The sequence below is a fragment of the Gordionus sp. m RMFG-2023 genome, chromosome 5 (genome assembly GCF_954871325.1).
Source record: "Gordionus sp. m RMFG-2023 chromosome 5, tfGorSpeb1-WG-v2, whole genome shotgun sequence".
NCBI lineage: Eukaryota > Metazoa > Nematomorpha > Gordioida > Chordodea > Parachordodidae > Gordionus > Gordionus sp. m RMFG-2023.
Window position 1 is genome coordinate 12,409,638 of NC_088779.1, and position 23,810 is coordinate 12,433,447.

General features: G+C 26.7%; 1 protein-coding gene across 1 annotated transcript; it reads left to right on the forward strand.

Moving 5' to 3' along the window:
* Nucleotides 1–4,845: 4,845 nt before the first annotated feature.
* On the forward strand, nucleotides 4,846–23,346 carry LOC135929455 (uncharacterized). The gene is made up of 11 exons (XM_065466046.1): nucleotides 4,846–5,626; nucleotides 9,489–10,623; nucleotides 12,230–12,427; nucleotides 12,481–12,604; nucleotides 12,666–12,786; nucleotides 13,132–13,227; nucleotides 15,786–15,865; nucleotides 15,967–16,148; nucleotides 18,807–18,885; nucleotides 22,339–22,603; nucleotides 22,799–23,346. The coding sequence occupies exons 1-11, from the start codon at nucleotides 4,947–4,949 to the stop codon at nucleotides 22,872–22,874; spliced, it is 3,036 nt and encodes a 1,011-aa protein (XP_065322118.1). The 5' UTR covers nucleotides 4,846–4,946; the 3' UTR covers nucleotides 22,875–23,346.
* The last annotated feature ends 464 nt before the right edge of the window (nucleotides 23,347–23,810 follow it).

A 23,810-nucleotide genomic window follows, 5' to 3' on the forward strand; every position in this document is an offset into this window, starting at 1 on the left:
GCTTTACTATTAACATTTAAAAATTGTAGAAGCATATGCATTCAAAATTCTATTCTTTATAAAAAAATATTTTATAAATTCTCATTAAATAAAATCATGAATTTATATAAAAAATGAAATACATTATGCTATAATTGGGAACAAAGTTTTTAAATAGATCATTTGTAATCTCATTTAGATGATAAACAAATGTAGGAAAAGAAAGGAAATGATGAAATATATGGATCCCATTTAAAACTTGAGTAAGTACGTTTTTTAAGATTTACATTTTATTTAAACATAGGATAGACCTGAGTAGTTTCTTTATTCCTACAATTCTTATATATATGAACTCTTTGGATATCAATTGCTTTTTTATAAAGGGTCATATCCATTCCATCTATGCACCTATAAGCTTTAGCTAAATATGTATTAATATTTTTTGTTTTCTCTTGTAATTCTCCGAAAAATTGGTACAAGGAATTTTCATGAATATTACATGTATCTATTAAAGAGGTATCAATGATTAAAATGTGTGATTTATCCCTTAGACAACTACCAAGTAGTATTTTATTTTCTTCGACTTTATATTCCAAAACTCTTTATATTGTTTTAAAAAAAATTAGTTTTATGATATACAAACTTTCCAACTACTATCAAATATTTATTATTAAAAAAATTTGAATAACATGGTACAATTTCTTCCACAAATATTATATTTCCCGCCATATAAGTTAAGGGTACAGTATAAAATAACTGCCATTATTATCTGTCATGTCAAATATTGTATAAATTTATATCAGAATTTGAACGTTCTCCAAAAAAAAAATATTGATATTTAAAGATTTTTAAAAATAGATTTTTAAAGAAAAATAGGTTCTTAGATCAATTTTACCCAGAATTTTAAATAATTGTAAAATATTTTTATAAGTAAATCTGTTATTTTTATTCATAAAAATATCCTCCCCTCTCTGTCATCTCCTGATGGGACATATTCTAAAAATATTTCTGTCAACATAATTTTCTACCTTTTTTCAAATGATTAATTTGAATATCCAAATTTTCTTGTTTGAAAATTTAGCAAGGAATTAAAATAAGATTTAATGAATATCTTGTTAATTTTTTATTTCAAAAATATTCACTAGCCCATTTCACTGCCATCAAAATATAGCAGCATTTTATTTCCCTTCACATTTTTAAATTCATATTGAGAAAGTTCAAAATCTTATATAAGAATTCATCCAGATAACTAACTGACTACAGCTCTCAAACTTTGAGAATATGTCGTCTTGCAAAATGATTGTGATGTCTTCCTTCAACGTTTCGTCGATTATTCACCTTCGCCACAGATTTGATTAATTTCAAATTTGCGAACCTCAATACGAATCGCGATAGATCAAAGATTTATATTTGGTTAAAGCTATGTCGCGCGAAGAATATAAATAGTTTTATTCAATTATTGTTATTATTGATTAATTATTCTTTTGTATGTAATAACTATTCTGCAAAATATAAATTTTCGAAAAGTAACAAGAATAAAATTCAAAGCTGAATTATATTTTTTGGATAGGGAATAGTTTAAAAAAAATATATAATTGGGTATGGGAAGAGAGTATCTAAAAGAAGGTTAAAAGGAAGTCGAAGAGATAATTTTTTAGGGATGAAAGCTTAGTTTGTTTATATTTAATATTTGCAAAGGAGTTTAAAAAGTCTAAGAGAAGGAAAAATCAAAAGAAAAAATATTTTTCTACTAATTTGCAAAAAAAATTTTAAATTTTTTATAGATTTTTTTATCGCGAACTTGAAAAACTAAATTCGAATTTTTAAATTAAATAAATTATGTTATAGCGAATTTTATTAAATTAATTTTGCCATTGTTGTGTTCATATTCATTAAAATCTAGAAAATATTTCTGGAATTAATAGAAAAATTTCTGTAAGAAATTCAATTTCTAGTAGAATCAATTTCGTTCTACCCAAAATTTTCAAAAATATAATATAATACTGTAAAATTAATTATTTTTTTTAAATGATGTACCCCTTGACACGATGTATCCTTTAATACAATGTATCATTTTATGTTGATTTATATTTCTAGGCATACGGTATAGCCGAAATTAAATAACAAAAATTTAAAATATTTCGTTTATACGTTCGAAAGAATTTTAAAAATTAAAATTATTCTTTATAAATTTTGAAGAAATTAAAAACATTTAAAAAAAAGTACCCCTCCATTACTTCAGGGGAAAAATATAAAGAAAGTCTAAATGCTCCATCTACCTCTAAGATTTAACTGACACTGTCAAGCCTGATTCATTCTCTATTTATGTAAGTATGATCAGCGTCCTCTCATTAGATAAGATTTATAAATTTAATATAAATTTTTTGGAAATTGTTTCTGGTTTTATAAGTTTCAAAGTTGCTAAAATATGAAGAAGAAATAGAAGTTTAAGAGGTATTAGAACAAGACATGATAAGGAAGGGAAAAATAAGAAGATGGATAGAGGAATATAGTAAAGAATTAAGGCATAGAGCAAATAATTAAGTTTCCCAGTGATACCGATTAAGAACCGTGAGATGTTCATATTTCATTTGGAATTTTGTATATAAATATTAGAATAGTTTAGGATACAAATTATGAAAATGAATTAATTGGTTTATGAAAATTTGAATGTGGAGAATGAATTAAATTGAGCGTCGGATAGACAGTATATGAGCGAAAAATTATAATATAGTACTACTTCCTAATGAAATATATGAGCAATAAACACTTTATGAATTTATTTTGTCCAAAATACTCCATTTCATGCAAAATAAGTAGAGGTGACTACTAGATATCTACAATGGGCGGGCTTTCTAAAATTTAAATATTGAATAGTGAGCGGGCGGTTTAAAAAATATTTTTAAATAATGAGCTGGGGATGGGCGAGTGAATTTTAAATATTATTCGTGTGAAATAAACGAAACAGAGTTCTATTTATCGATTTATAAATTTAATTGAATACTTTATTAGTAGTGTTGTTAAATGGCTCGTTTTGAGCCGATTTTTAAAAACGGCTAACTCAATATTTCGTCCAGAAAAATATTACGCAAGCCTCAAGATTTTGCTCATAGAAGGAACAAAGGTCTAGGCATACATTATCGAAATCTCAAGACTTAGGCAATATTTATCTGGCTAAAATATTGAGTTAGCCGTTTTAAAAAATCGGCTCAAAACGAGCCATTTAACAATACTATTTATTAGTTAAATTAAAAATATATTAAAATAAAATAAATAAATAGCCAAACTAACCATTAGTAATGTTAAACGGCTCCGTTTGGGTCTATTTTAAAAACGGCCCGATTAAGATTTTAGCCAAAATAATATTAGGTAAGCCTCGGGATTTGGCAAACAGGGGTTCAAATCTTTTTGCCACCTATGAGGAAAATCTTCAAGCCTACATAATATTACTGTGGCTAAAATCTTAATCGAGTCATTTTAAAAATCGATTTTTAACAACGCTTCCCACCATTGAAATAATTTTTAAACATTGTTAGATAAATAGGTGGGTGGCGGGTGAATAAAAAACATGGGTGGGCGGGATAGCGGATTACTTTTTTTAAATGGCGACCATTACAGATCTCTAGTAACATGTATAAATCATCATGTTATATCTATATATAATTCATGTATTCAATAAAATATTATATATATAAAAAGAATTTTGCCAATAATTGATTATTTTTTTCATGTATTCTTTATCATAATTTAAAAAGGCACTATAAAATATGATAGGTAGCGCATATATAGTCAAAATTATGGAAATAGTGCAACAATATTAACGACACCGAAAGATCTTTATATTTATTGGTAATTATAATTATAACTTTAAATTTAATCCTAACTCAAATATCTTATGTCGAGTGGAACACTCCTATTTTAGACCTACTATATTGTATTCTATAAATGAGGGGAAAATATATTTAAACTTCAAGCACATATACATATTTCCGAAAATAAATAAAAATAATATATATCAATCCTGAAATTAATAAATAAATTGGGAAACGCGTGCTTAATTTTTAATTTAAGGAGGCTTCCACTTTGGGAGAGGAGTATTATATAATATCGCCATTAAAATTGGAGGGAGAGGGGATGGTAGTTTGATGGATGAATTTAGGGATAGTATGGGGTAATAATGCAAAGGGGTTAAGGGGGGTAAAATTTCAGCGGGGGTTCTAGGAGACAGGTGGTGGTAATATTGTTGGCTAAGGCGGGTGTAGAAATCCCTGTTTCCCTATCTAAGGGTTTTGTTGATTCGTAGATTTTTAACTGATTGAGAGCCACATGTCTAGGGAATACAGTTAACCGAATAAAATAATCTTTACGAACAAATAGTTTACATATTTAGAAAAAAATATAATAACGTCTCGAAAATTCAATACATTTTTTGTTAATTTTTTGGAATTCAAATTGTTACATTTTGAAATATTTTAAAAATGAATTGATTTATTTTAGGTATGGTTAATTTAATTTTAGTAAATATATGACACATATGTTCATAAAAGTTAAAAAGTTGTGAAAAATATCGATATATTATAAAAAATAATAATTTATTTTTTAAATTGTTTTTCTCTTTTTAAAAGCGTTATATAAATATTATTTATTGTGTAATTCATTTTTGTTGCAAAAAAAATCTTAACATATTAGTAAAAATCCTTATATCTTATTTTAAAATTTTATATATAATCTAAAAAAATTCAAACTGATTGGATCAATTTATTTTCTCTTTTTTTAATTTTTTTTACATATCAAGGTCATTCATAAAGTTTTTGAAACAAAAAAAAATAAAATTATTTAATAATAATTTATTGTAATAAAATTTTGGAACCCTGTTTAACCAAATTATGTGATCGTAATTTTTCGATCAAAATTTCTTATATTTAATCCAAATTAATCCTGAAATTCGAAAACAAAGATCATTAGAAATGCCGATAATTTCTAATTTGATATCTTCCCAACCAACTGAATATTATGTTAATAAAACGCCTAGGCATTCATCCCACCAGAATATTCCACGTAAAATTGGGACAGATAACGAACGAGTAAGCAATGATTATGATAGATATTACATTAACAACGATAGCACTCACCCGAAACGTTCATTTTCGAAATATAATACTAACAATAATCTGAGCGGTTATAACGAATATCCTTCCTGGAATATAAAAGCTAATCCTAGAGCGAATCAATATTCAATCATGTCAGAGTCTTACCCAGGTCCTAATGAATACAATACCTCTCATATTTTTCAAAATAAAGAACCAAACAATGCTTACCCGATAAATAAACGCCACTCTATATATGGCAATTTCCCCACTTCTTATAATAGTAAAACTGATGGGATGCCCTCAACCACTCATTCTGCACTGAGGAATATAAACTCAAAAATAGATGCCTACCTTGCTTCGACAGATCCATCACGGGGGGATTATGAATCATCTCCTCATCCTCCTTTTCCCAAATCTCCCAGCAGAATCAGGCCTAAATATTCGATTCCATCTAATTATTATTACTATCGCACGGTTAAAGATAAAGGTTCCCCTTATTCCAGTGATAATAACAACTCCCTTTTTGCTCAATACAACAAATATGAAAAAGATCCTTAGTAAATAAATTATATTAATTTTAAAATTATTTTTTTTGCTCAAAATGAAGCAAAAATTTAATTTCTTTTAAAAGATAATAAGACCTCGTTTATAGTAAGTGCGATAATAATGCGACATTGCTCTACATCGCGATGCCTACAAAATCATGATAATAATTTAGCTGTGATATCATATAGTGATACTTATCATATTGTTTAATCAATCATCGGATCGGCTTACTAGAAATTAGGCATTTTTTTTTAAAAAATTTATAATTGAATTTAAAGAGACCTTTTTTTTAAAAAAAGTGTAAAACTGAAATAATTTTTTTAAAAAAATATAACCCAGTCAAAGACCTACGATAAGGGGAACCAAAGGTTTCCAGTAAATGATATGAGGGAAAGTTTCTCAAATATTCTCTTTAACCCCCCTTTAGTAAAATCTTGAAGCTATGCTTCTTAATAAACTAAGCAATAATGGATATTAGATAAACATTAGCATTAATTTTAATGATAATGATAGCTCTTATTAGAGCCCTATACCGACTGACCCGAGTCCCTCTTTCAAACTCTACCGGAATGGACTCGTATCTCTACTTTAAATTATTTTGTTTTTCTAATATCTTTATGCCTATTATTTTCAATAAAAGTAACCAAAATTATTATTCTCATACAACGATTAGAATTTTACTGCCTTTGTTCAAATATCATGAATTTTTCAACAGTTCTATACATGAGCCTATTTCTAAAATTTAATTTCCGATCGAATTGGGCTTGGATCTTTGAAAAAAAAAGGATTGGATCAGGTGGATAAATTTTTTTAGATTTTTTTCTCGGACTGGTCGGTCCCGAAAAATAGGCCCGATGCATGGTTCTATATTTTATTAAAGGATGTTCACACAAATGACATTATTTGGGAGCGCAGGAGGTGGGGAAGGGGGGGTCCTTTAAAAAGTTCTTTAAGAGTCCCCGAAAAATTTTGATTAATTGTTTAAGTCCCTGTGCGCCTTACACACACCTCCCACCTGATTAATTATAAAATTTTTAAATATAAATTTCTGCCTCATGCAAAACCTTTTAATTTATAAAACACTGTTTTTGTAAAAGTTTATGGCATCAAGTATTAAAATGAGAATTGTTCCTTCTAATGTAATTTATTAATTAATCGACTACTCCCATAGTCAAATATAAATGATAATTTTCCGATAATTTTATGATTTTTAGGACCATCCTAGCCCGACTATAATGGCTTCGGACCGACTTTCAAAGCTCTACAGCAGACCCCTCCCCCTCCTACCAATGATGCTAAGGACTAAAATTTAAAATAAGTACTTAATAATGTTGACTAAGTGGATCACTTGAGTTAACTCACGCAATTGCCCCCCTGGGAACCTTTGATTTGATGTTATTAGTATTAAATATTTTCTGTAAAAAATTTAATTAGAAAAACTAAAATAAAAATATTTTTGGAAAACGAGCTTGATTATAAATGTTATATTATTGTTTTTTGTCACCCAAATAAGGAATTATTTGCTTTTTTTTCAGTTCGGCCACAAAAAAATCTCTTCTATTATTCGGATAGTATAAAACGTTCCTATAAAAATATATAATCTCTTTTATTAAAAATTAATTAACATTATTTATTTTTCACTATTCTACCCTTCATTATAGCTGTATAATTAGACTACCGCTGCGTTGCGGATGCCGCCCCAATTTTGAAATGATATTACATAGATTTAAAAATTATCGGCGAGCTGCCGATTAATGATAAATTATAGTTGAAAACATATATAATCATAAATTATTAAAAATTATGATTATGACATAAATTTATAATTATAAATTAAAATAAAATAAAATATAATATACTATAAATAAAAAATTCATAATTTTCCGAAATTTAATTAATTTATTCTTTTAATTTAAAAAAAATCTTATATAAGGAGTATTTCCGTACACGAATTTATTATCAATAAACAACAAGTTAATATTTTTAATTTTAGAGTTCGTATAATTATACAATTTAGACTATCTCTTCATGAAAAAACCCAATCAATCAATTTAAGGTCTAAATTTTTTTTAATGGATACAGGATCAAATTTCAAGAAAATTGTCCTGTTAGATGAATCGAACATTACCTCTGTTTAGGACATGGATTACGCAGTAGATCGAAAGTTAGATACAATTGAAATATTGTCAAAGAAATTGTGGAAATTATTATTGAGGTAAGATCTAAAACTTCTAATTTAGAAGAAGTATTCAGATTATTAAATCTTAAATGTGCCTATACTTTGGCATAGCAGTTTACTGATGATAGAAAGTGTCAATGGAACTGTCAAAGGTCACATGATTATATCTCTCTCAAACAAAATATGCGTAATAAATTGTATCATTTCATAGTTTTGCAATAATCGATCTTCACTACAGGTATTAGTATCATTATTTGCATATATATTTTTGCAAGGTATTATCCATATTGCTAGACCGTCAAAAGTTAAATATATCATTAATTGTTATCTTATAGAATAATGTTTCCCTCCCTAATTTTATGCGATCGAATTATTGCATTACAAAAATATGTAACGGATAGTAGAATGCGAGAGATGTTTATTCTGAAGTAAATTATATACAAAAATTAGCGGACAAATATTCATTCAATACTCAGGTGAGAATCGATGTTTTGAAAGATTTACAACAAGAATAATTTCTTCTCTATTTTAACTTGTAGATAATATAGACTTTTGATAAATGAGAAAATTAGAACTCCCTAAACTTTCAGTTCTAACCAGAAAAAATATATACTAGCTACAAGCACTCCTAGTTAAACGGCTCGATTTGAGTCTATTTTTAAAAATGGATAACTCAATATTTTACCTAGAATAATGTAGCGTTAGCCTCGAGATTTCGCTAATAGATGCCCAAACCTTTATGCCTTCTATATCTTCAGACGTACGTGATATTTTTTCTGGATAAAATCTTGAGTTAACTGTTTTTAAAAATCGGATCAAAACGAGCCGTTTAACACTAAGCACTCCCAATGAATTTTTTATTCAGTCGTTGGGCTTGCTTAAAATTAAAAAAAATCCTTACTATATCCTTCAAATTTAAACAAAATAATCTTTATACTTGATTATTATAAAATAAAAATATTAATATATATTCGAATAAATTTTATCTGGCAAAAGTTGTTTCAGATAAATGGTTAATTTAATTGTGTTCATGTAAAAACATTAAAAAATCGAAAATAATTTTTTTGGGACAAAATTTTGGCCTGCTATTGCGCCACCAAAAGGTGGCGAGGAAAATAATGCGCCGCTAATCGCTGATAGGTTTAAAGCAAAATGCCCCTACCGCCAATTTTCCAATCGGCCCACAAAGTATAATGAATAATACAAAATTTGATAATGAAGTTTATATTATAAAAAAAAATATGTCAAGCTTTCTTGTGTTATTTTCTTTATAGATGCATTTTTATAGCATTTAAATTAGCCCTTAGCATTACTTTTTTAAAAAGTCTAACAATAGGAATAACTCAGGGCCAGTATATCTATGTTATAATTTAATCTCTTTATATTATAATCATCGGGGGGGGGGGTGTGCTCAGAGTCATTGACTGAGAGGGGTAGTTACCCTGTATTCACAGCGAATTCGCTGCAAAGAAGACAATATACGATATAAATATAGTAATTTTGCATTCATTTTTGTATACTTCACCGCTAAATTCGCACTAACTGTGAATGCAGGGTTATAAGGCCTTCTTTATCACTAAAACAAATAAATAATAAATGGTTCATTCGCTGGTCACTTACCAAAAATAATCCATTAAAGTGGTAATACTAAACTAATGTTTTGTTTATTTATTTTTTTATTTATATAAAAACAGTAAGCGATGGAATTCTTCGTTTTCAAAAGAAACGGCACCTAAATATAGCAGTCAACTCAACTTATCTAACTTACAAAATGACAATAATCGATTTGACGACTCGAGCAATTACAAATATTATAAAGAGTGCGATAAAGGTGACAGACCTTACAGCTCTTTACCCATACAAAGAGCAAGATCTCTTTTCCCTACGGACAACCATTATTCAGCGAGGATAGAGAGAACAGAGAGAAGCGGTGTCTCTCCTTACGAAACACGAACTTACAAGAATGGGCCTGAGGCCAGAAAGCGTAGTGCATACATAAACTCCTGCATTCCTGAAGATTTTAATGAAGATGACGAGGCTTTAAAGGATAATTTAATTGTGAAAGATACTAAAAAATTATCTAATCAAGAGCTCATCGCCACTATTCGTAAAATTTATCCCAAAGGATCCTTTGATCACACACAAAATAAAGATATTATCGAAACAAATGAGTTTAACAATGAAAAAAATCAAAAGATTCTTGGAAAGAGAGATTTCTCTGCTACTGACACTACTAGAAATAGAAGCGATAGGACTGAAAAGATATTCGATAAATTTAACCTTTCAGATGGCTCCATTGAAAAAATATCCAATTCCAATTATGATATAGTTTATTCCCACCCAAAAATCTCTATTACAAAAGAAAAAAATGATGATTTCGACGGCTCCAGTGAAAAAAAATACCAAGATTATTCGTATCCTAAAACTTCTATTACAAAAGAAAAGCAAGATGATCTCGATGCTTTTAAGCCTTACCTCCCAAGGGTTACCCATAAAGATGATATATTATTAGATTACAAGCCAGAAAAGTATCGCAACTCTTTGATAGACAAAAACGATGAATCCATATTGATCAATGGCTATGATGAAAAATCGGGTTTAACACCGATAGCAAATAGGTTAAATTTTGAAAATAGTATTTTGGATATTCCACGCAGAACAAAAAAGAAATTATTTGATGTCGATAATAAAGATTCGACAATTAACTTAATACCTGCAATTAGCGATTGCACGCAAATAACATACATACCAAAACATTCTTCAAATTATGACAATGTAGTAGACATAAAGCTAATTGACCCGGTTATAGCTAAAAACGAACTACTTAAAGTAAAAACATTCATAAGATTAACCCCCCCCTCTAATTTTCATCCATCTAAAAAAAAGAAAGAAAAAAAACTAATTTTTACAAAATTGTAAGAAAAAAAATTATCCTAAATAAAAATAACAGATGTTTAAAGATTTTTTTTTAGCTATATACAAACTTGAAAATTAGAAAATTTATTTATTGATAATAGAATATTGATTTTTGATTATTCTCTTTCATTTACGTTTGATGAATTAATTTTTTTATACATTATATCGCCACCGCCTTATAATTTTTCTAATATTTTACGCTCAACTAAACTATTTTAGGCTTATATGCCTATTTTTTCATTGATTTTATTAGGGTAGATAATAGGTATTCAAATCTATGTTTTACTCATCACTAAAGTCATCCTACAACAACTAAATTATAATTTTTTTCCTTTCTTCATTGTTTTTTTTTTCTCTCTTTAATATTGATCTTTTGATAACTGTAAAATTCAATTTTTATCATTTTAAATTAATATTATTTTTTGTATAATTATCAGAGACCTGCAGAAGTCAAAATTTTGGCCCTATCCCGGATTTAAAAATGAATTTCAATATTATGTCCGTCCCAGGATTTTTTAGAATTTTTTTACTCGACCCGAATTTTTATTTTTGAACATTTTTTGATACGTCTCGGGAATCTTTAGTTTTTTTTTTATTTTAAATAATTTTGGCTGTTGTATTTTGGAAATTATTTCAAAGAGAATTCTAAAATATGAGCAGTAATTGAATATGAAATGCTTTTTATAAGATTCTAACATAACCTGATTAATTAACTAATGTAATTTAAATTAAATCTTTAAAATCGGCCATAGTCTTGATTTTTAATTTTTTTATATTTTTGGGATTTTTGAAATTATATTATTTTCGAGCCCGGTTCTGGGCTCAGATCTCTGATAATTAGATTTGACCAATTAAATTTGTTAGAGAAGAGAAGAGAGAAGAGAAGAGACTTTTTTTTTCTTTTCTTTTCTTTTCTTTTCTTTTCTTTTCTTTTCTTTTCTTTTCTTTTCTTTTCTTTTCTTTTCTTTTCTTTTCTTTTCTTTTCTTTTCTTTTCTTTTCTTTTCTTTTCTTTTCTTTTCTTTTCTTTTCTTTTCTTTTCTTTTCTTTTCTTTTCTTTTCTTTTCTTTTCTTTTCTTTTCTTTTCTTTTCTTTTCTTTTCTTTTCTTTTCTTTTCTTTTCTTTTCTTTTCTTTTCTTTTCTTTTCTTTTCTTTTCTTTTCTTTTCTTTTCTTTTCTTTCTTTCTTTCTTTCTTACCTTGAAGATTTTGATTATATGTTAAATTTTTCCAGAATGGTTCAATAAACTTATTTATAGGCGTCAACAAATAGCGGGCCAACATGCCTCAGTCTTCCTTATTGTATACAATTATTTTAAAATGCTTTTTTGAATGTTTAAAACCATAAAAACTTGCAAAAGATGTTTAATATATTTTTAGCGATAAAATTCCTCCTCCCCCAACTTTGTATTTAAAAAAAAAACCACTACTGGAAAAATTCCTATTGGTTCGGGTATTAAGATTAATGATTGATTGGGATAATTCGATATGTTTTAATATATATATATATTATCAATGAATAGACGAATAGTTACATTACAAAAGATAAACTCGGAGGAGGATACAAAAATGAGGAGATCGATATTAATAATTTAAAAATAGATAATATCACCCCGACTCCTCCGTCAACCTATCGGTCAAGAAGGGAACGAATTAAAAACGAGCAAGCTAGCGAAACAGTTCAAACCGGACTTCGTGGTTTGGCTAATTTAGGAAATACTGTAAAATATAATTCTTAATGTAAGACCTTAGTTCATTTATATAATTATTTTAGTGCTTCATGAATTCCATCATTCAAGTCCTCAGCAATACGAAACCATTATTAAAATACATGCAAAATGAAAGTTATATTAATGATATTAACCCGAAAAGCCCTCACCACGGAGAAATCATAAAAGGTTTTTTAAAATATTATAGGAATTTCACTTATTCATCGTTTTTGAAAATTTATTTTTAAAGAATTCGCCCAACTACTCAAAGAAATATGGGGATCTGAATACATCGATAATAAATTTAGTATTCGGCCCGTTAATTTGAAGAAGAAAGTGGAATTGTATGCCCCCAGATTTTCTGGATATAAGTTTGTACTGTTTTTTTTGTCAATTTCTAGTTTCTTTGGTTAAGAGTCAACCCTTTTGATAATGTTAATTCGATAGGAGCAAGGGAATTATTTTTATATGTTATATGGTACCCAAGATAAATTTTTTATGTTTTTTGCTTTACTCTAATTATAGTTAGTGTAAAGGAGGGGAAAACAAAAACAGAGTTGCTATGTAGAGTTAATATATATTTTTTACCTTTTAGGTTAGGGTAAAGTATAGAAAAAAAAACATAGACCTTTAACATTTATTTACCAATTTTCGCCTTTGAATACTTTTATAAATTCTTAGACACTTCTATAATTTTCTTATTTTTGTCCTTACAGCCAACAAGATTCCCAAGAATTTCTGGTATATTTGTTAAATGGATTTCACGATGATCTAAATCAAGCCATACAAAAAACCGCTTCTTCGAAAAGAATGTAAATTAATTTTTTTACAAAATATTTCACATAATATAGTGCTTTTTTTAGCATATTTTAAAACTTAAATTATTTATAGCTCGCGTTATTTTTAAAATTTTTTTGTCCAACACGTATAGAGTTTACCTACCACCGAATTTTAGACAATTTTTGCTACCTACTATAAAATAAATGAGTCAAGTTTTAAATGTTTGCTCTAAATTCATATCAGAGAAACATAACCCTGAATTTACTAAATTTCTACGGCATTCACACCTAGTTTTCTTATGAGTTTTATTAGAGTTATGAAACATAATGATAATATATAGGTGATCCTCCTTTTCTAAACAAATTTAGGTTTAGATTTTTATGAAGGAAATGAATAGACTAGTTTACTATGTTTAAGAAACATAATTTACAAGATCCTCATTTCCACTTAAGTTTAGAGCAAGTATAAATGGACTCATCTGCCTGGAAATTCACTTTTTATTGAAATTAGCGTCATAGTTATAATGATTTTGTTTTATCTTTTCTTTTCCGTTATTTATGCCTTTATAATTAATCACCATATGAATTTCCCAGTCATTTGTGGTTTTTAACACTAGTTAGTAAATATAATTACAAAGAACTCTTAATAATAGTTCAAGATTTTTTTTTTATTGCAAAAGAATTAAGTTTTAAAATAAATTAATATTTGCTCAGTTAATTTTTTTTTAAATTACAAGGTGAACAAATCATTTTAAATTAGGCCACTCATTAGATACTAGCGATAACTGATTTAGGTGAAATTTTTATATATTACATTCTCAGAAATTGTATTCATGTGAGGATTTAAGATCTTGATATTATTTTTTTATAAAAATGATCCGATTAAAATCATATAGGCAAATAAATTTGATTTTGCAATTCACTCCATACATACAAATTGATAATGTGGAGAAGGTTTAGTCATTTTTATTAAAATTATATGAATGTCTTTTTATATTAATTGGGGGGGGGGGCTAAATGAAATGCGGTTCTAAGTTTGGTTTTAATTATGTCAAGATCATTTATAAATTTTATCTCATGTATAATAAGTTAAAATGACTGTTAAATCAAGTTATATATAAAATTTTTTTAAATTCTTTTTAAATTTAATCATTTAAAAAGGGTGTTTGGGCCATAATATATTTGCTTTCATATTAGCTTACTATATTATAAAATATTGTATCGTGAACAATATCATATAATAATAGGTTAAAATAATGATTTAGCCAGTACCAAATTGCCAGTCAATGTTTACTGGCCCAAAAATTATCTTCTATAAAATTTCTTAAATATAAAATTAGCAAACCCCGCCCGGGTAGGATTTAGATTTCACGGCCCTGCTAAATTTGTCCCCGGAACGGTTCCAATGGGTTTTTTTAATATAAGGCCTAACCCGAATATGTAGTTGAACACCAAAATGCACAACTATTTATAATATTGGGGAGTGATTAAATTAAAAACACTATACTTTCTGGATTGACATTTCTATTAAACATTGAACCTGAACCGAGCCGTTATTATTTACTGAACTCAAACGAACCTGATCCTTTAAAAAATTTGTAACCAGAATCTGAACCTAACCTCGTCTGCTAACCGGGTTTCACCTTTTGATATATTAACTTTTTTAAAGATGATTAATAATCAATTTGGATTTATAAATTAGCAATTATTTGTAAGCTGCTATTTGACGGTTCCAGCTGCTTAAAATATAGAAGTGTTCTTAGTCATATAATTTATTCTTCATTCTTATAGATATAATTGAAAGAAGAGAATCTAGAAATTTTTTAATTGTATACGGCTCAATATTCTTTTTTAGAGAATGGAGATAATATTTTAAAAAAGATATTCTTTTCTTTACAGAATTTTGATACTCTTGTATGTGAAGAAGTTTGAATCGATTTTTAAAGTTCAAACAGAACCGATATTATTATTTTCTACGAACCGAACTTGAATCGTTATTTTTATCTACCAGAATTCGTTACGGTCTGCATATTTCTGTCAATGTTGAATTGACCAAATTTTGAGATTAAATTAAAATTCAAGATTATGATAAAAAATATGAACATAAAACCTAGTAATAATGTAAATTGTATCAACCTTATTTAAATAGGGTTTTTCAGAAATTTTAGGGTAATATAACCCCGGTCTCCCTTACTTTTATTTTTCATTAGGTTTAAAAAATCGTTTTAAAATGAATAGTGCCATATATACAAAGTAAAACGGTTTTAATGGATTAAAATAATTAATTATCTATTTGGTTATTAAGACCACAGATATTTTGCAGCTTACTTTTAGTAGTGTAAATGGCTTGATTTAGTCAGTAAATTAAGATATTCTCCAAAATAATATTACGCAATCCTCTAGATTTCCTTAATAAATATAATCTTTCTGCCATCTATGAGAAAAATCTTCAGATTACGTAATATTTTTTGGCTAAAATATTGGGTTGGCAGTTTTTAAAAGTTGAGCCGTTTAACAATATTAACTTTAAATGGTGGATTCGCTGATCATGATCAAGATATTTATTTTTTTCATATCTATACCAAAAATAGGAGTATTGAAAGCGCTACCGAATTATCAGCAGAAGTCTCATGGAAAAAGTACCAAGAAACGAATAAGAGCAAAATAGTTGGTAAACGCAAATTTAAATGCTATTAATTAAAAATTAAAATCATTTGATATAAATATATATACTTAAATTTATTTAATTATATTTGAATTACAAAAAAAAAGATATTTTCGGAGGTCAATTAAAAGGTATATTGATTTGCGATGTGTGTGCTAACAAAAGTCTAGCCTATGATCCTTTCTGGAATCTATCTTTATCAATCGCTAATGATGTTACCACACCAAATATTTTTGATTGTCTTAATAATTTAATTAAGGAAGAAAAATTGACAGCGGATAATGCTCCTGTAAATAATATTATAAATAATATTATATTATAAATGATTTATATGTTAGCGGCAATATTTTTCCATCTTAAATCATTTTTTAACGGCATTTTTTTTAAATTTAAAAATCTGATTTTAACGGAAAGAAATGCATTCCATTCCAACATGTTTAAAATACATATCTTATGTATTTTAGACAATCTTACCACTAGCCTTTATAATTTATATTAAAAATCCGGAAAAACAAATATAAATTATATTAAGTTCATGGCAAAATTGTCTGAAATTCAGAGAGTAGGGGAGACCAGGGCTAGTAGGCGTAATTTTTGTCAAGTGCTATATAGATCCGATTGTTGGATTTGAATTTACAAAATACCATGAGATAGCCCAAACATCTACCTAATCACTGATACATTTTTTAAATATTTTATATTCTTTTCTTAAGATTGATTCTATTAAAAGTGAATTTTTGCTCAACAAGCCGCGAACCCGGGGCTTGATTCAAATAAGTCTTTCATAGGATAATTAATATTTTTATTCCATTTTTTTCATGGACAATGTTTTATTGATATAAATATACTATATTTACACAAAAATAATTCATATAAAAATAACAAAATATGACATTATTTGGATTATAAAAAATTTGTAAAATTTTTATTAATTTTTTTATGTTCTTTCAAATTTTATTGTATTATCACCTAAAATTGATTTAAATACATACTATAGTAGCCGACTAGCCCTGAGTTTAGTTCCTAGTTACCAATATAATTGATACATTTTTAAAAGTATATTTAAACATGATATATGATTATGAAACTTTCTGAAATGCGAAAAGAGGGTTTTAAATTTCATAAAATGTCATTATATTATTTTTAAACTCATCATATTTTAATACCATTTAATATTATGGTGTAAAACATTTTGATTTTTACCTAAAAAACACTTTTTATCTTAAAAAATTTAAATAGCTGAGGGGTATAAAACATTTTTCACTTTAAATATACAGATCATACAATGCTATTATATTTGAATTTCTAAACATGTCTGCTTTTTAAATAAACGCTGAATTGCTAGGCCTGGTTCCCCTAGGTATTCCAAACGATAGAATACATTTCCGGTAAAATTAGATTTTTAAATTAAAAAAACATGCTCAAAAAGTAATTTAGAGTTGAAAAAAACACATTGACGCTAACATATATATATCAGAACTAATTATTATATATTTATAGTCACTATTTCCAGACCGACAACTTTCCATATAATTTCCTCGGACATAAATTATTGAAAAACGGGACAAAAATCCTCCATTCAAAAATTTTATGAATTATTAATTTGGGGGAAAAAATTCTTATAATTTTTTTAATACTAATTAGTCTTAATGAGAATGCTCTCAAAAAAATTTCAATGCAACTTTTTAGTAACTAAAATATTTCCAGGAGGATAAATTTTTTTTTCCGATGGGGTGAGGACAGTTTAAATAGAATATATTATAATATTTTGAACACAATAATTTCAGATAATAAAATACTCTAAAGTATTATATTCAGAACAACTATAAGATATGTTTTTACAGTTTAGATTTTAGATAAATTTATCGATATTCAGCATCGCATCATCCTTTAAACAGTATTTTCAGGGCGGGACTTTTGTGGTATTTCCTCTCTTAAATTTTACGAGTAAATATTTTAAACTTTTTAAATGATATCTAAATAAACTTGCAAATTTTTCAAGAGAGAGCTCCACATGATTGACTATGCTTATGCTCTGAAAAAATGCCAAATGTTATGTCGATATTTTAAAGTAAGATATTGGTCTGTTTCCCTTAGAATAATTACTTCTGAATAGTGATCTGCATCGGGACTATTTTTTCAAGCCTGGCCCGGCCTGAATTTATTTAAATATAGAAATTAATTTTTATATTTACTCAAAATAAAAGACATATGTTATATGTCGTTTAGTTTCAATAAATAAAATCAAATATTTATATTTTACATAAAAAATTCAATATAAAATTGATAAATTTTGATAAAAAAATTTCCAAAATCCGACCCGTAGGCCCGGCCCGGTCCGAGTTTTTTTTTAAATATTAGGCACGGCCCGGCCCGAATTATATTATTTTAAATATCGGGCCAGGTACGGGCCGGGCCTAACTTTGCAGATCTCTACGAGGAAGTTTTGACAATTACCGTGATTGTTTTTGATAAATTTTGATGGAGTTATATTAAAATTATGAAACAAATCAATAGCAGAAGTATTTATTTTGGCTTGGTGATCAGAATATATTTGGTAAAATTTGGCTTTTTAGATAATTTGATGACTCCGGTTTTAATTTTTTCGGCTTAATGCCCTGGGTTTTAACTTTTTTTCATCCCGACAGAACCACGCTTTAAAAAATTAATTGTTTGTGGTAATGATAATAATAATATTGATTTATGCTATTTATTTCCATCTGAATTACAGTAAATTTTTATAGCTAGCAATAAAAAACCATTCTAAATATCTATTTATAGGGTGTAAAATTTATTTTAAAAAGTCTTAACTATTTGCTTTTATTTTTCATTCTCGGCTAATTTTTGTCCGCGGGATTTTTATCCGATTATTGGTTAAAACAAATTGCAACCATAAATGATTTATATTTTAAGTATTTATTTATAAAAATTTTAACATTATGTATAGTTTTGTGCAAAATGCGGTAAAAGGGAAAGCGCTACCAAATCGTTCAAGATACAACGGTTCCCTCAAATTTTAATTATACGTAAGTGTCCTATTATGTAAATATGAATTTAAATTTAGGGGTTTCTTCTGGTAACTCTTACATTTGGAAAGTAAATTTATAATTGGTAAGTAATCAGGAATCGTGAGTAAACCGAACCGTTATACCTGAATAATACTTTATAATTTCCTGAACCGTATCATAAGTAACCCAATATTATATCGCTAGAAGCGAACCGAAACTATAATTTTTCTGAACCAGTTTAAAACCGTTTTACTATATACATATGAATTTTAAATTAAACCCATATATTTGATAAGTAACACTTTCCTGGTTAGCTTTTTATTAATTTTATATTGCTAATTTTTTAAAATTAACTAGATTTTTATTTAAAATCACATATTACTTAGGCCAAGAATATATAAGATTTATTCTACGGTTTGAGATCTTTAAACATTTAATAACATAACATATATATTATATATTTCTTCTATTACAAAATATGGAAATTATTCTGAACGAGTAAGCAGATGATAAATTTTTTATGTGCAAATTTTCGAAATGTCTAAATTTTTTGAATTGATTTCCAAACGCTTGATTTATAGCTTGATATCTTTTAACATTAGCCTTCAAAAGCTCTAACCCACTGGATGTTCTTAGTCTGTTTTATTTTTACTGATAAATCTTAAATTTTTATTATACTTTGTTATTATTTATCACATTTTTGCCTGTTTCTTAGATTTTTATTTTAAGATAAATTTGTATAAATATTACATAAATTTCAAACAAACCTTTATATTTTTCAAAGACCATAACACCTATTTAATGTCTCATCTTTGAACCTTGACACCGAACTGAAACTTTTCAAGATAATGGTTTGGATTACTTATGGTAACATAAAATGTTACTACTTGTCAAGTGCAACTTTATTTTACCAGGCAAATCAGTAACGACGCTCCATTCATTTCACGGGCCCATAGGTAGGTGAATGGTATAGTTAAGAATTTTTTTACCCTCTTCGGCTGCATGTTACGAAATGAATTTTAATTTTGCAAAATTGCTTAGACTAATTTTGCTTTGGCTTCGATTTTTCCGAAATTTGACTATGATTCTTAAATTTAAAAATACGAAATACGATAAATTTCTTATCCAAATGTTAAATTATATTATGATTAATATTTGATTTTGAAAAAATATATTTCATCAAATAATTAGGGATAATATACCTATATATTGCTACTTAGAAGTTGATCCGATATTGCCAATATCAACCGATTCAATTTTTAAATCGGTGAAATAATAAAAATTTCATGAAAAGTGGCAAACATTCATTGAATTACGTTTTATTAATTCAATCAATATCAAATTAATATATTGGAGTTCATGGATGACGTTCACATAATATAAAATTTTGGTTTGTTCTTCCTTTATCTTACTATTAAATAAATAATTGCACCCCTTCCCCCCTCCAAAAAAAATATTAATTAAAATTATATATATTTTATTTTCTATATAGTATGAAAATTCATCAAATGATATATTTTTATTTTAAAGATATTTCGATAGATGTAAGTAAGGCGCATAGACAGGAGTTTTCTATGGGGAGGGGGGGGGGGATTTTTTAAAATGTTTTTTTATATTTCCTCCCAAATTTTCCTGATTCTTTTTTGGAACATTAAAAACTTATTAGAATCATCATATAAATTTTATCCAAACAAATTATTTATACAAAATGACAATTTCTAACCAGAAAATATTGGGACAAAATATTTTAGAACGAATATAATATTGTAAAAAATTGATTTAAATTCAAAATATTGATATAAATGATAATTTAATTTTTTCCGATTGCTTAAATTTTTCAATAATTTGTTTAATTGAGGAATCTCTATCAATTTTCTGATGTCATACTTCAGATATGTTTTTATTCTCCATAATGAATAATAGGTCCTCTCATTTATACTTGTACTAATGGGTAATGTTGCCAAAATATACATTAATAGATTTAGAAAAATTAAGATATATTTTAAAGTAAGCATCCATGGCGTTTCTAGGAGGATTATTTACTAATAGTAATTTTTCATACCAATATTTAAATTCTGAAATTATTGGTCATCAGATATGCCTTCAGATACATTTATATCTTCTGAATAAAATTGAGAAAAGTATTTAATTGCAATATCAAGATTTAATATATCCTAAGACGGATTTCTAGGTAATAGTATTTTTAAATTGGATAGAGCCATTGGATAAATCACAAATGGTATTGATTTGAGTCAAAAATATATTCAAAAGCGGAATAAAAACGGTTATTCTATAATAATCCTTAAATTAGTCCTAATTAATATTGAAACGATTATTTGCCAAGATGGACGAGGCTCGGAAATCTTAAAATCATTATAATCTCGCTTTCGCTCTTATTAATTTCTTGAGATTATTGGTCAATATTATCTCTTAGTTAAGTTGTAAATATAATAATATTCGTGTAACCACAGCCAAATCCATATCATTTTTTTTGAAAATATTGCATAAAATTGTTGTGTAATTAAGTAATTTATTAATACATCTCAATGCGAAAAAAAAATCGGATGTTCTAATGAATCTAATAATGTATGCTTTAGGTGAAATATCTGTTTTCTGATATTTCTTTAAGGACAATTAAAATAAGCTCTTCTAAATCCAAAAACACAGTAACAGCTTAATGTGAGGGCCCATGTGTCGGGCATGCTATTTTCAGGTTTCCACTTGTAGCACAAGAAGTTTTAAAATTAATTCTATTCAGATAATGTCTAATGATTACTACCCCCCTAAAAATCTTATTTCTTCCTTATCTATCTTTTTAGATTCTTCATTTTGTTCAATAGTTTTATTTGCAATTATTCTGCATCAGACTGTGAAGATGAATAATCAGAATTTCCAGTACTGTTATTAGGTTTGGGTTATTAATATTTTATATTAAATTTTACTTTTTTAGGTTTTTGGTAGATAAGGTTTTCTTATATCTATCAGTGTTTAAGGTTTGAAAAAATGTAAGGAAACATGCTTTAAATTTTCTGGGAAAAAATGCAAGGAAAAAATATAAAAATAAATTTAACTTTTTGCTAAAATTTAAAATAGAATATAACCTATTTGAAACAGTTATAATTTTTCAAATATTTTGCTACAAGGGACGCTGGCTACGCGCCTGCTTTAAATTGTTTGCATCATTGATGAATTTTCCATTATAATATATTTAAAAAAGTAAAATATCATCAAATCAATATTTCAATATTCTAATATGATGTATGATTTGAAGAGTATTTACTTTCGCATAGTTATCATATTCGAAATGCGCACATTATAAAATTAATTTCCCAAAATTTTATTTTCATACATACTGGAATTATTCTACATGTGTATAGATAATTATGCTATTATGTAATTTAACAAATGATCTATTCTCTTAATTAATTCTTGACTATTTAATTATAAATATTTTATATTATAATTATATAGATCTTAAAAGATTTGCTGCTCAAAGCAGAAACGGGATAGAGAGCTTTATAAAAATTAGAACAGCGGTGGAATTTCCTTTCAAAGGACTGGATTTAAAAGATTTCTCAAATACCTCTAATAGATCCTACGATGTATGTCTGAATGAAGCCAGTAATTACGATCTATACGCAATTACATGTCACACTGGAAGTATTTCATGCGGCCATTATTTTTCTTATTGTAAACATCCGACTGATAGGAAATGGCACTTATTCGAAGATAGCAAGTAATAAATAGATAACCTTTTTATTTTCGAATTTATATACAGATAATTTTTGGGTGCATTTTAACCTCTTAACGGAGTTTGTGTGAAATGGGCATGTTAAATATAAATTTAAATATTTTGTGGGATATATTTATATATAATGATTAGTCATTTATCATTCATTTTTATATTATAATATAATATATAATTTTTAAGGGTCGAAGAAGTAAGTGAATCCAACATCGATACCAACAATGCATATCTATTATTTTATCAAAAAAGAGAAGATTGAATCATAATATATTAAATAAATATTTAATTTAATTTTCAAATGCAAAATAATATATATAATTATATGTACTATATTAAATTGACTAAAATTAATGTTTTATGATATCCTAATAGTTTTGATTATCTGTGATAATTTATGACAATCATACATCGTAAATTAAATTATAACACTTTTGTTACGACCATTTATGATATCCCATTTTATTTATAAATTATATTATTGCACTGGTTGATCACTAAAAAATATTTATATTTAAAATATTTAAGGTCTCAATTTGAAGTTTTATAATCTCTAAAAGTTAAGATTAAATATTATAATATCTTTCATTCATTTATATAATTTTTTTATAAAGCGGAATAATACCCTCGAGTTTATTAAAAACGACCTCAAATATCCTATCAAATTAATGATAAATATTTTAATATATATTTTATTTATTACCCGATTGTCACATAATTATTTTTGTAAATATACATAAATTATTTATAATATTTGATAGTGTATTCAGTATTATTCGAAGAAAATTACCCGTAATGGGTAAAAAATTCATGGTTTACTTACAACCAGAAAGTTATAAATTATTATATAATGATATAAATTTATCATATTTAATTTAATTTAATTTCATAAACAAATTATTCTTCACTTGGTCAAAGCCTTGTCATTTGTTATAAATGGATATCTTATATAGCACACACATAGATAATAGTTATGCACGCGTAATAAGGAAGATATGTTAATTAACAGAAGAAAAAGTGAGAAAAAATAAAAAAATTTCATATCAATTTTTTTATATTCAATATGTTTATAACCATCATTGTTGTTTAAAAAAAGAAAAATTTTTTAATTTATAATATGTAAAATTAAATCTTCTTTGGAAATGAGCTAATTTTTCAATGATTTTATCATTGCTTGGGTCAATTCCCTATTTATATT

Coding starts and splice junctions, on each gene's coding strand:
- LOC135929455 (XM_065466046.1), top strand. CDS start 4,947: ATGCCGATAATTTCTAATTTGATATCTTCCCAACCAACTGAATATTAT. Junction 13,228..15,785: donor ACCGCTTCTTCGAAAAGAAT/GTAAATTAATTT, acceptor TACCAAAAATAG/GAGTATTGAAAGCGCTACCG. Junction 15,866..15,966: donor GAATAAGAGCAAAATAGTTG/GTAAACGCAAAT, acceptor ACAAAAAAAAAG/ATATTTTCGGAGGTCAATTA.